Source organism: Ammospiza caudacuta, chromosome 7 (assembly GCF_027887145.1).
Source record: "Ammospiza caudacuta isolate bAmmCau1 chromosome 7, bAmmCau1.pri, whole genome shotgun sequence".
NCBI lineage: Eukaryota > Metazoa > Chordata > Aves > Passeriformes > Passerellidae > Ammospiza > Ammospiza caudacuta.
The window spans coordinates 46906761-46921058 of NC_080599.1; the positions used below are offsets into that span (position 1 = coordinate 46906761).

General features: G+C 46.9%; 1 protein-coding gene across 1 annotated transcript in view; it reads left to right on the forward strand.

Annotated features, from left to right (window-relative positions):
- CACHD1 (cache domain containing 1) overlaps nt 1–14298 on the forward strand; it is a 91104-nt gene that overhangs the window by 53003 nt on the left and 23803 nt on the right. Inside the window, exons 5-9 of the mRNA XM_058808446.1 lie at nt 2974–3100; nt 5146–5290; nt 7323–7539; nt 11962–12111; nt 13132–13365. Coding sequence (XP_058664429.1) covers nt 2974–3100; nt 5146–5290; nt 7323–7539; nt 11962–12111; nt 13132–13365 — 873 coding nt within the window. The remainder of the gene's footprint in view (nt 1–2973; nt 3101–5145; nt 5291–7322; nt 7540–11961; nt 12112–13131; nt 13366–14298) is intronic.

Here is a 14298-nt window from a genome sequence, read left to right on the forward strand (position 1 = left end):
GCTGTATTTGGGTGAGACTTGGAAAATCCTGGATCTGATCTGTCTGGGGAGTCAGAGGATGTCTTCACTCGTGCAATAAACACATTTCTTTGTGCTGTTTCTTCACCAGGAGGGTTCTTAATGGAGGGACTGGTCAGAGGAGAGCTGGAAATGAAACTTCCCTGGTTTTTGTGGGATGGGATCCGAGGTCGGCAGCTCAGCAAATGTAATGCTAAAGAGGAGGGCTGTAAGAAACCCTTTTATAACGAGCAATTATGTTCAGTAGTTCCTTTTTTCCCCCTGACTGTTTGTGCTGTTCTTTGAAGATTAATTAGTTAATGATTTGGCTGTGCTTTGAAGATGTAAAGTGGTATCTAGAAGTGCTAAGTGTTATCATATCGCATTCCCTTTGAAGTTTTATAAACTCTATCACACAGGGCTTTCTTCCTAAAAGTCCTTTTTGCCTTGTGAGATATTTATAATTAGAGAGAGCCATCATTTCAAATGCTGTCATCTTAATATTTCCCAACTTTTCCAGCAGGATTTGGGGTCAGATTTTGCTGCAGGAGAAGTGGAGGGGACAGAGTGACCTGGCAATGCCAACTCATGGGCAGCTGGCCACTTTTATTCATAATCTGTGTCCAGAACTAAGGAACCAGCTTTTATTTGGATGGAATAACCTGTCCAGGGACTGGTTTTCCTGGGAGGAAGAGGTGGGAATGAACCACAGGCAATGAGGGTGTGGAAAGTTTGGGGTAAGTGAGATTTAGGTTAAAAAAATTCATCTACTGTGTGTCCTGGCAAGGAGCAAGAATTGAGGAAATATCTGCAGGGCATTCTTGCAGCTTGAGTGGATGGAAAATAAGAATGTGTTTAAAGAGAAAACGTCTGGATTTTTCAGCCACGGCTTATCTGCAGGGAGATTGTCTGCTGTGGTCATAGGAAAATGAAAAAAAAAAAGGGAAAAAGCAGAGTTTGGATAAAATTGGTGGTCCCTGGGGAGGGTGTTATTGAACTAACACTCGCTGGAGGAAACATGAGCACAACTGTGTGAAAAGGAAGAACAGCAGAGCTTGAGTTTCAAAACCAATTGTTTTATGGGGAAAATGAATACTTCTAAATCCACATACTCTCGTGGGGAAATAAATACAGCTCGTGGCTTTGCAGGAATGAGAAGTTTATCTTTAATATAGCAAGGATTAAAAAAAGCCAAAGCCTTTAAATTATAAACTCCTTTATTGTAATGTTGTTGGTAAAATTAGACTGGACAAGTTGTTTTGTCCGGGCTTTAACTGGGTGTTCACATGTCAGCTTTGAAATTACATTTTTCAAGTGCTGTAACTCAAAACAAAAACTTCAGCACCAGAAATTCAGCCTCTTTATACAAAACAACTTCACCCCCAGAACGATGAAATCCTGGTGGTTGGGCATAAAAAGAAGGATTAAAATGTGTTATAGTCTCATGGCCCTTCTGCCTGCAGGAGGAAGCAGCAGCTCAGAGAAAAAACAGATTTTGGAGGGGAATGAGGAATCTCTGGCAGTCCCTGATTCATCAAGGCAGGGAATTGTTCTCATGAGAAGCTGCATTTTTGCACAGAGCTCAGCAGTCCCAGCCCAGCATCCCAGTGGGATTTGTAGGCACTGTGGGAAGTGTGAAATACTGTGGCAAAGAGGAGTGGGGAAAGCCCAGGACAGCGGTTTTTGCAGGGTAGTTACAGTGGGCTGGATGTGGAGAGAACATCCAGCCACAGCCAGACTGGGAAACCTGAGTAAGTGCTAAAGTGTGGAGGATGTGGAGCTCAGGCTGCCCTCTCTGTGGGTATTTGGGTGTAGAGTGTCTGGCTAGGGCTTGAATGTGCCCTGCAGTCCTTTCCAACCCAAATATTGGCATATTTGATAATGAGGGAGATGAAACTGGCCTATTTTCAGTGCCAGTCCTGAGGGAATGCTGGAGGGAAATGCTGAGCAAAAGGTGAAGCACTGGAAATCAGAGCCCCCCTCTGCCAGTTCTTTGAGTTCTGCAATCAAAGAACATGAAAGGAGAAATGGCAAAGAAATATTTTCTTTTTTTCCATATATTTTAAGCCTGTGTGATCCACTTTACTTGCTTGGTAAAAACTAAAGATTTGAAATATACAGGATTTTGTTTTCGGTCTGCTGCGAGCAGAGAGGGTGTTCAGCCCTGAGTGGGAAATAATCCTGTTCCTGCTGTGGTGCCTCCCATGCTGATGATGTCCCATTCCCTCTCTCCTGGGAGCATTTCCCTTTTGTTTTAAAGGACTTAGAGCTGCCTGGGATCAGTGGTGTGGCAAAATTGGTGATTCCATGGATGAACATCAATCCAGGCTGGAGGGAGAGCCGACAAGGTCTGAGGGACATTCCCACTGCACCACGAGGCAGAAATCCCAATGTCTGTGGGATCTGTTCTTCCTAATGTCCATGGGATCTGTTCTTCCTAATGTCCATGGGATCTGTTCCCTTCCCAGTGTCAATGGGATCTGTTCCCAGTGCCCATGGGATCTTTCCTTTTGTTGGTTATGAAGCTGTGAGCACCAAACCTGTTGAATATCTTGGAGTTATTCCACCAAAAAGAACAGGATTTTTTGACATGAAGAATTTTTCCTTTGTGGAAAGGATGTTGACAAGGTATTTATTATTACATGGAGATGTAGGGTGTATATATATTATATGTAATTGCCTTAATCTCTTCCTTCCTCACTCTGGCCTTGTCTTCCAGGACCTGGGGGTACTTCAGAGATTCAGGAGCTGTCATCACATGTTAAACAAAATCTGTCCAGTCCAGTGTTGAGTTTCTTGAGCTGTTTGCAGATCAGTGGAGTTTCCCCAGTGTTTTCCCCATCCTAAGCAGAGCAGTTTGTGTTTCAGGTTGTGTTGTTCTTCTCCAAACTCCACCAGGGAGGCTCTGAGTAACAAACCCTCTGAGTCTGGGCTGCCTTTTGTAACTCTGCTTCTCTCTCCCTTTCCACCCTGCAGTCCTTGCTGACAACCTGAAGTCTAACCCAGGGATCAAATGGCAATATTTCAGCTCAGAAGAAGGGATTTTCACCGTGTTCCCAGCCCACAAGTTCCGGTGCAAGGGCAGCTACGAACACCGCAGCAGGTAGGATCTGCCTCCTTCCAATTTCCTGGGAAAAGCACTCACACTGGGTTCCTCAGGCCCTGATTTCACTCACTCCTGTCCTTTGCCAAGCTGCCAACCTTCATGAGTAACTTCTAATGGAGTCCCTTGGGTTTTCTTAGGGCTGTTTTTTAAAGCACCACTTTCCACTTCTAAGGAACTAAACTAAAATTCCAAACAGGTTCCTCCCCTCTCCCAAATTAAGTCAGCTGTAAACAGCAGTGACTTGGAAGTTGTAGGTCAGCCTGCAGGCAAAATCTGACTGATATTTGACTCATGCCTGACCCCTGTTAATAAAGCAGTGAGCAGACATTCTGCTGATTTGGCAGGTGCATCACTTGGGGAGGGAGGAGAAGGATCAGAGACTGGCACATAGGTAGGAGCATTTTCCTCCAGGTTGAGGTGGCACATCGTGGATAGCAGGGAAGCAGCAGTGAAAATTTCTTTCCATTAAAATAAAAGAGTAAAAATAAAGCATCAGGTGGCAGGGTGGTGGCAAGATTTCCTGCACAAGGATTTCTGTTGTCTAAGCCAAGAATTTGAGGTCCAGTATTTTTCCCTGCTTTTTCCATCAGTACCATGGGATTGATGCAGGCTTGAGGGTGGGAAGGTGCAGTGGCTTTAATGTCTCTGGTCATACATTAATTAATTGTACAAGTTAATCAGTCTGGGCAGGAGAAGCAGCAGCACATCCAGGAGCCTTTTGGGGACACTAAGGAGGGTTTGGTTTTCTGTCAGGGTTGAGCAATCAAAAGTTTACTGATGGTATCTTCAGTGTGCCATCAAAGCACAAAGTTCTGAGCTTGAGTGACTTTTCTGGGGCCTTGGAAAGGTGAGGGCTGAGGAGGTGAGAGCTGGGGGTGCCCAGTCCTGCTCAGAATTCGACACTAAAACCATCAGTGGTTTTATCCAAATCACTTGTCTGGGTCATAGTTCCTCCATGGCTAAATCAGGGGTCTCTCTTTGCTAATATTTACTTCAGAGGGTAGTTTGGGTGAATTAATTAGTTAATGCTTCAGTGCTTTGAAGATCAAAGGCCCTGTTTCAGTTGCAGGTATTAATCCAGGCTAGAGCTGCAGGCTGTTTTACACTTGAGAACTGATTTGTGCCAGTTGTTTACTGCAGTGCTTTGTGTCAAATCTTTCCTTTCCTTTTAATAAGATTTCTGTGTCTGCCTTTGATAGAACAAAATTTAGATCCCAAAACTCTCCCTTGAGTGTAACTAGTTTTGTGTCTGGACTAAGGAGGAAAGAGAAACTCACCATTTTATTTTAATCCTTCCTCCATGCTGAGGATCTTCCTAATTTATTCCAGGTTGAAACCTTGGCGTGAGAGCTTGTGAACTCTTTCACACCTCTCTCAATATTGAGCTGGATCTGCAAACAAGATTTTTGGTGTCAGCACAGGCACATGGCAGCACTGAGAGTCCCCGCTGGTGTCAGCTCACTTTGGGATGTTAAACTGGGCAGATCCAGGGGCTTGTGCAGCATGACCCGGGTGAGAGTCATCCCAGGGCACCCTGCCTTGGCCAGGAGCCTTCTTACAGCAGCCCAAACACCCTGGGCTGATCATCTCCCTGCAGCTGCACAGGTTTTTACTTGTCTTGGCCCCAGCACATCCCCACTGTTGCACCCAGTTCGCGTGTGGGTGAAGTTCCCAGCAGCCAGGATTTACCTGGAGCATTTCTTGCTTCATTCACACCTTGCTGTGAACTGCTGCAGTGATCCCAAATGCTGCTGCTGTGTAAGCAGCAGGGTTAATTCCTGAAAGCTTGCTGTGACAGAGAAGAACCTGGTTAGGTTAAAAAATTCAGGAAGTGAGGGGCATTTCTGCATGCTCAGATTCTCAGCTGGCCTTTCCTGGTAAAAGTCTAGATAAAGGAAAAAAAATCCTGTTATAATTCATTGTTTCTTCCTGCTCGTTTGCTTGGGTGTTGTAATTCCTGCCTGTTTCCACTGTGGGCACTGCAGTGGGGATGACAGGGTGCTGCTGATGGTGATGGTGGTTTGGGTGTTGTCCCTCCTCAGGCCCGTCTACGTCTCCACCGTTCGCCCTCAGTCCAAGCACATCGTGGTGATCGTGGACCACGGGGCCTCTGTCACAGAGACTCAGCTCCAGATTGCCAAGGATGCTGCCCAGGTCATCCTCAGCTCCATAGATGAGCACGACAAGGTGAGATTTCTCCAGACAAACCCTGCTTTTCTTGGGTTTTCAGCTCTCACCCAAAGTGGGGTTTTCAGCCTCCAGAAGATCTGGGAGCTGTCTCTGAGGGGTAACAGAGCCTTGAGCTCACTCTTTCTGCTGCAGGGAAAACATTTGGGGTCTGCAGCCTGGGAAAAAAGTGAAATCCCACTGATCTAAGGCAAAATCTTGTACCTGAGCAATCCCTAAAGGCTCCTCCATCTCAGCACATATTTCAGTGGTGGTCAACAGGAAGAGGAACCATGCTCCAAACATGACTCCTTCTCACATCCTAAACTGCTTTGAGCAACTCATTTCACCTCTGAGCCTCTCTTTTTGTCTTGTGAAAGTGGAAATTATTTATTCTCTTGCAGTACTGGTGTGAGCTGAAGCATAATTAGTGTTTGGAAGATTCACAGATAATTATGGTACCAGCAAAGGGCTGAGAAATCTGGGTTTGATTTTTTGCTCTGTCCCTGGTACTCATTTGACAGTGAGAAAGTCACTTAAACTGTATTTTTTTTTTCAGTACAGGCAACTGTGGACTCAAAGTGCTTCTGTAAAAAGTCTGCAGTTTGGTCTTTTAGTAACTCTCTACTGGTGAGAGCTTGATCAGTCTCTCTGCTTGGGTTTTCTTTTGTGAGCAGGGGGAGTTTCAGTTAAATCAAATTTAAGAAAACTGATGATAATCTTTGCCTTAAGTCTTCTCATGAATAGTATGAGGAAACCACTTGTAACATGGTGCTTTTAAAGAGGTTTAATATGGTAAAGTAATCTTACAGCTCAGCAGGATTAATAGCACTTAAATTCAAGTGTCAGAAGGGTTTGTGTGAATACAGAGAATACATTTATACACCTATTCCTTGGTCAGTAGCTCAGTGGTTATAGAACCTGTTACACAGGTATCTAATTACTGCTTAATTCTGGGGCTGTCTTGCCTCAGCCATGCTTCCTAATGAAGTTTGTCACTCAGTTAATGAGTCTGATGTGTTAGATGTCATTAAGGCATAGAGGTAGCACTTGCATTAACTTACTTACAGGGAAAGCTGATGTCAGAGTCTCCTTGCTTTGACTAAAACATTAAAACAGCAAAAAGCTTTGCTGGGAGCAGTCCTTAGAGGGGTTGTTTATTTTTTTTTTTTATTTCTCTGTGCACTCAGCTTCTCTTTGGGCTCTCCAGGCTTTCCTGGAAATGCTCTCTGCTGATTCCCTGTCAGCTCTCCCTGGCCCACTCAGGCTCTGCCCAGAGCAGTGCATTGACCATGGTGAGGGAGCAGAGTGAAGCTGACTCTGCTGAGAAACAAAGACCCAAATCTCTTTTCCTTGAACTCCACATAATCCTTTTGAAATCTGACAGCTTTATGCCTCAAGCATTTCTTTTCCAACAATGCAGTTTTAAACCCATGGAATCTCCTCCGTTGGCTTCTCCAGTGTTGTGTGTCTGGGTGTGTAAAGATGATGCAAAGATGTGTGTTGTGTTCTCCATGCAGAACAACAGGACTCCTGGACAGCTAATCAATGTCATTAAGCAGAAGCCCCTTCATTGTTTGCATTAAGCTCTATTTATACATTCTAACACTTCTGCACAAACAATCACACATTTTTGATTGGTGCTTCTACCTTGTCCACATGCTCTGCATGCCCTTCTCAGGATATGTGATTGGTTACAGTCCAGTGCTTCAAGGCCCTCCTTTACCTAATTCTTGTAGTCTAGGCATTTTGTTTCTCAGCCTCTTCTTTCTTAATGTAGCACAATTTATGTCTTAGTAACCTTGATAATCCCATTGGCTTCTGGTAAGAATAACTAAAAAACAGTTTTGCTGGAGCACACTGTGGCCTGAGCTGTTCAAGCGCATTGCTCCACCTCCAGGGGAGGTGATCCCATGGAACCTTTTCCTCATGGAACCTCTTCCTCATGGAACCTCCTCCCCATGGAACCCCCTCCCCATGGAATCTCTCTCTTCCCCATGGAATCTCTCTCTTCCCCATGGAACCCCCTCCCCACGGAGTCTGTTCCCGGCAGATCTCGGTGCTGACGGTGGCGGACGCGGTGCGCACGTGCTCCCTGGACCAGTGCTACAAGACCTTCCTGTCCCCTGCCACCAGCGAGACCAAGAGGAAGATGTCCACCTTTGTCAGCAGCATCAAGGCGTCCGACAGCTCCACGCAGCACGCCCTGGGCTTCCAGAAGGCTTTCCAGCTCCTGCGGAGCACCAACAACGGCACCCGGCTCCAAGGAAGTAAGGCAGCCTCTCGCGCAGGCCGGGCTGTTCCAGGGCCTTGCCATGTTTCCTCATTCCACATCCTCACTTTGGCAGAGCCCAAGGGAGTGGAGTGTGTTCAATAGGAACAGAAACGTGCTCCATCCCCGTTTTTGTTTTAAGGAGCATTTCCTTGGGCTGCAGTCCACGTGAGGGCTGTGGGATATGTCCATCTCCATGAGGGGCTGTGGGATGTATCCGTTCTCCATGAGGGGCTGTGGGACGTGTTCATTCTCCATGAGGGGCTGTGGGATGTATCCGTTCTCCATGAGGGGCTGTGGGACATGTTCATTCTCCATGAGGGGCTGTGGGACGTGGTCATTCTCCATGAGGTGCTCTTGGATGTGTTCATTCTCCATGAGGGGCTGTGGGACGTGTCCATTCTCCATGAGGGGCTGTGGGATGTGTCCATTCTCCATGAGGGGCTGTGGGATGTATCCGTTCTCCATGAGGGGCTGTGGGACGTGTTCATTCTCCATGAGGAGCTGTGGGACGTGTCCATTCTCCATGAGGGGCTGTGGGATGTGTCCATTCTCCGTGAGGGGCTGTGGGACGTGTTCATTCTCCATGAGGGGCTGTGGGATGTGTCCATTCTCCATGAGGGGCTGTGGGACGTGTCCATTCTCCATGAGGGGCTGTGGGATGTGTCCATTCTCCATGAGGGGCTGTGGGACATGTCCATTCTCCATGAGGGGCTGTGGGATGTGCCCATTCTCCACGTGAGGGCTGTGGGATGTGTCCATCTCCATGAGGGGCTGTGGGACATGTCCATTCTCCATGAGGGGCTGTGGGATGTGCCCATTCTCCACGTGAGGGCTGTGGGATGTGTCCATTCTCCATGAGGGGCTGTGGGACGTGTCCATTCTCCATGAGGGGCTGTGGGATGTGTCCATTCTCCACGTGAGGGCTGTTGGATGTGTCCATTCTCTGGGGTGGTGTTCACAGGGGTCCCAGGACGAGGGAAGAGATGAGAATGTTGACTCCATGTTTCAGAAGGCTGGTTTATTATTTTATGATATATATTACATTAAAACTATACTAAAAGAATAGAATAAAGGATTTCGTCAGAAGGCTTGAAAACAATAGGAATGGAATGATAATAAAATCTTGTTTCTGACCACACAGTCCAGACAGCTGGACTGTGGTTGGCCATTAATTAGAAACAACCACATGAGCCCAATCCCAGATGCACCTGTTGCATTCCACAGCAGCAGATAACCATTGTTTGCATTTTGTTCCTGAGGCCTCCCAGCTTCTCAGGAGAGAAAATCCTAAGGAAAGGATTTCTCATAAAATGTGTCTGTGACAATTCTCCACGTGAGGGGCTGTGGGATATGTCCATTCTCATTTGTGTCTCTTGCTGCCTTGCCTTTCTTTTGAACTGAAGGAGGAGAATGCAGGATTGACCTGTGTGATAGCTGAGTTATTTCCTCAGTCTGTATGGGGGGGCCTTTCCAGGAAAACTGCAGCTTCTGCAGGTTCATTTAATGAGTGCTGGCACATTTTATAGGGATGATGTGCCTTACTGGAATCCTGGGGAAGTGGGTCCCCTTGCTTCCCAGGAAAATGAGGCTTTGAGGATACCAATTATGGGTGATGTTTTGTGGAACACAAAGCTGTCCTGGCTAAATTTTCCTTCATCTCACAATAACCCCCCTGAACTCTGTGTACTCATTATGAGCTTTATCCTTCCCCTTCCCAAGACTGGGGCTTTTCTGGGTGTTTTTTGTATGTATGATGATGTGGTGAAAGACATGAAAAGATGGATGTGAAAGTGGGTGGCAGATTTGCTTGCCAGGAAGCTGTGGAAGGCAAATCCTGTGCCCTGGGTGCTCCTTGGGTTTGAGTAACGCTGGCAGTGCCAGGGCAGGGTTGAGAAGGGAGGGAGCAGCCCATCTCCATCAGGATACTGGGATTATGTAACTCAGTTCCCAGCCCTGGCCCTGTGCCTGCTCCAGTGAGAGCAGAGCCTGCAGTGTCCCAAAGGGCACCAGCTCAGAGGCTGTGAGAGCCAGAGAGAGAGGAAAAGGCCAGGAGTTGAAGTGCTTTGGAAAGAATGAGGAAATATCCCCCATTCCACGTGACTTTCCCTCGGTTTATGGAATGGTGCTTTTGCTACCAAAGGCTCAGCCAATTCCTGAGCTTCAGGCCATTGGCACAGGGAGATTTCGTGTGACTGGACAAGGGGTAAGGTTGGCAAGGGCAGGATTTTACCATCCTCTGGCAAAATGATGGCAGGGGAGCAACTCCAGCAAATGCAGAATGAACAGTGCAGGGCGGCTGCAGCTGGCTGGGATAAGATGAATTTGTCACCAGGATTTATTCCAAGAACATCAGCTGAGGAGTCTTGGAGCATCCTCCTGCATTTCGCCATCCCTGGAAGTGCCCAAGGCCAGCTTGGACAGGGCTTGGAGCACCAGGGATGGTGGGAGCTGTCCCTGCCCATGGCAGGGGTGGGATGAGATGAGATTTAAGGTCCCTCCCAACCCAAACCGTTCCAGGATTCCATGTTTTTATGTCTGGCACTGTTTTATGTTTGGAAGTTTTGACATATTCATTTTTCACTAGGTTTCATATCAAGCAACTATTTTGGGGCACAAGCACAGAAAGTTAAAATGCAAATGCTTTGGATTTAGGTTTTGTCTCCATGTGGAAGATTGTGAAGATCTAACGTGTTTATGATGAATTTCAGAATTCCTGGGGTGAGACACAATAGGTTTGAGAAGAGGATGTTTATAAAGCATGTCTCATTTTCTTGTAAATAATCTTTTCATCTTTTTAAAAAAGAAAAACAAACCTAGCAAAAAAAAAAAAAATCCTTCATTTCACTGTTAATTTTCTAACATCCTGTTCCCAGAGAACAATGTGTGGGTGTGTCAGGGAAGCTGTTGAGATACAGCCTCAATCCCAAATTCACACTGGCACAGCCAGAAGGGAGCTGCTGGTGTGAGGTGGGAGAATTGTGGTGTTCAACACATCTGGATTTTCTGCTCCAGGTCCTACTGCAGTCCTGCTCAGCACATTCTCATCCCACAGGGTGACAGGATGCTCCAAAAGCTGCCTGCTCTGGTCCCTCATGCAGATTTAGGACTGGCTCTTGTTGCTCCATTTAGGCTGCAGCACCATGCCTGGCTGCAGATAAAATATCTCTGCTGTAGCCTAGGAAACACAGCAACAATTTTCCTTAAACTCCACCCAAAGCTGCTTTTGTACCTGGCTTTGCTTTTTTTCCTTACAGAAAACTAAGGTAGGAATTCCCCCAAATTAACAGCACCTCCTATCAGTGTCAAAATCTGGTTCTGGCTGAAATTCTGGTCAAACCATGAGGACAAAAATGTGCAAGTGGAAGCATTGATACCTCTTTAATAAATCAGTACAGCAAATCCACCAAAAATCCAGGAGAAACAAGAAAGTTGGGATGTGACCATGTCAGCCCAGTGCTCTGCATTTCCTGTGGGTGATTTTGATCTGTATGTTCATTATAAACACAAACCACTCTCAATGCTGAGATAAATGTGATGGAACTGGTTGGGGAGTCAGCACAGGGCTGTGGATTGTTGTGTTCAAAGGCTTTGGGGCAGGACCTTGGCCAGGAGCATCCTCAGCCTGAAAAACGTGTTCCAGGGAAAGTGTGAGGGGCCAGGCCACATTCCAGAGAATTCACAGAATTCCCAAGCTTTCTGCTCTGCCCTGCTCCATGGAGGGTGTCCTGTGCAGCTCCAGGCCTTGGGATTGCAGGGGGGAAGGAGAACAGAGGGACAGGAGATGAAAAGTGCAGGATTTGGCCTTGTGGAGCCTTTTCCATGGAATTAGAGCAGCTGCTGGATCTGTGTGCTCCTGTCTGGAGGCAGCCAAGCTCCTCAGCTGGAGAGGAGAAGGATCCAGGGAGTCCTTAGTGCCTAAGGAGAGCTGGAGAGGGACTGGGGACAAGGATGGAGGGACAGGACACAGGGAATGGCTCCCACTGCCAGAGGGCAGGGATGGATGGGAGATTGGGAATTGGGAATTGTTCCCTGGCAGGGTGGGGAGGGGCTGCTGGAATTCCCAGATTTGCTGTGGCTGTGCCCAAGGCCAGGCTGGACAGGGCTTGGAGCACCTGGGATAGTGGAAGGTGGGACTGGATGGGGTTTAAGGTCCCTTCCATCCCAAACCATTCCAAAGCCAGAAGGTGCCTGTGTGGTTTGCTCAGGAGAGCAAGCCCCCTGCTCCTGGGTGGCCAACAGGAGTTTGGTGAGTGCCAAGAGTGAAACTTGAACCCCAAAGCTGGAATCCATGTGGCCGCAGCGTGTTCATTCCCTGGAGGGGCTGTGGATCCCTGGGAGAAGCTGCTGTGAGCGGATTCCAGGGCTCTCAGCGCAAGAGTTAAATCCTGATGCACTTTGTGCTGTGATTGTGTTTCAGATACTGACATGGTCATCATTTATCTCTCGGCTGGGATCACATCAAAAGAGTCCTCAGAAGATGATAAAAAAGCCACTCTGCGTGTCATCAACGAGGAGAACAGTTTCCTCAATAACTCAGTGATGATCCTCACTTATGCCCTCATGAATGGTGAGAGATGCTTCTGATTTCCAGGCCATAAAATTCCCTTCCTGGCACAGCACAGCTCCTTTATTAAACTCATCCCAGGGTAATTCCAGGCCTTACTGGGAGCAGTTTGTTCATGGATTTTTGGCACATTTAATCCAGAAGCTGCATCCAGATGTTGTTACTTTGTGTTTATAGCTGTGCCACTCTATCTTTGTATATCCCAGTGCAGCTGCAGGGATATACAATATTGTGGCCTGGATTGTCCAGACTGAGGTAAATTTGTTAATTATTGCAACTGCAAACCTTCCTGGGGGCTTCCAGGGGCAGCAAGCTGGGACTAAGTGTGACTTCATCAGCCAGGGAGGGTGAATGGAAGATCAAACCAAATCTGAAATGGTAACCCAGCTTTGGTAACCTGGGAACTAACCTGAGAGTGAAGGTAAACATGAAGATCACCCACGCATTTTCCAAAAAAAGCATTTTCAGCGCGAAGGCAGTTTGTTGTATTACTGAAAATAGCCAAGGAAGTGAATGCTCTACCCAATGTATGATTTGGTTGTAAATTTAAATGTTCATTTGAGACTGGGGCGTGCAAAAGGCTTTGATTTGTGTGCAGGAGTTGAGCCTGGGACTTGAGTGAAGTGTGAAACTGGAATGATTCAGCTGGAGAACAAAGGCTGTTATCTGCAGGGCTGAGGATTGCTCCTGGTCCTGCCTGTGGGCGAGCCACCGTGGAGAACAAAGAGCTGTCCTGTGGATTTATGGGGCACACTGCTCTTTGCTCCCCAGGCTTTGTTTAAAGGGGGGATGTGAACAGCGTGGCAAATCTTTTGCACTGTGCAACAGCAGGAGAGAGGCAATCTCTTTAAATTTGGTGTTAGTAATTAATTTTCTTCTAGCCAATCTTTAAGCACTGAAATAAAATATGAAATTTTCAGTGCTGCGATACAGAGTGTGGATCATTCCTTTGGAGCAGGGGGCAGGAGCCTGGATGGAAATGGAGCTGCTTGACCAGTTTGCCTGTGTTCTGTGTCCCTGCAGAGGGGGTGACGGGGCTGAAGGAGCTGGCCTTCCTGCGGGACCTGGCTGAGCAGAACTCGGCCAAGTACGGCGTGCCCGACCGCAGCGCCCTGCCCGTCACCAAGGGCAGCATGATGGTCCTCAACCAGCTCAGCAACCTGGAGACCACCGTGGGCAGGTTCTACACCAACCTGCCCAACAGGATGATTGACGAGGCCGTGTTCAGCCTGCCCTTCTCGGATGAGATGGGGGATGGTGAGTGCTGCCCTTGGCTTTGGGGTAAAACCATCAGAGATCGGGTTCTCTTTGCTTTCATGTCCCCAGATACATGTAATCCTGTGTCGTAGCTGAGATGGAGACAATGCAAATGCACTCCATTTTCAGAAGGATTGAAATTGTTTTTATTATGGCATGCACATTTTTTATAAATTTTTACAAAACTCATCGGTTTACACTTTACTCATTGGTCACGAGACAAACAAAGTGCTCATTGGAATAGTTGCAGGTTTCTCTTATTTATCCTTCTTTCTCTCTTGGTTTCTATGTCAGCAACCTTGGTAGAAAATTCTTTCAGGGGTGAACATGGATCCTCTTACCAAACTTCTCTCTGGCTCTCAGAAGTCACTGTAAAACCTGTTCCACAATCCTACAAGATTTTGGTTCTAGGTGTGTTTCCAAGCCTTGTTGTCTGTAGCATTTTCATCTGCAGGAGGTTTAGTTGTGAAAAAAGTGCTAACAAGACATGGAGTTGACAGATTTAGTTTGGATTCTTGTGGTGAAATTTGTTCCTCTGTATGAATACATAGGAACAAATAATCCATAATTTAATCTGTGGAGAGGAATTCTTTGTACTGGAGGGAGATAGGTTGGAATGGCATCCATGTCAGCCCTGTGTAAGAGCGGGATAAAAGCAGCCTTGAAAATGGCACGAGGAGAGATTGTTAATTATTGTTAATTATTGTCCCAAGCTGGCCACCCTCCCTTCTTTGGCTTCAGCACACCTGGACTGTCCTGAGACCCAAACTGAATTTAAGGCTGTCCCTGAGGAAATCTGGGTCTGAGCTTTTGCTCCCTCCCTCAGTGATCAAACTCTGTTCCTGCTCTCTCCCAAAGCCATATCCAAGGGAAAATGGGAGCAGCAAAGGATTGGGAATGATGCAATAGATGGGTTTGTCTTACAGGCATTTC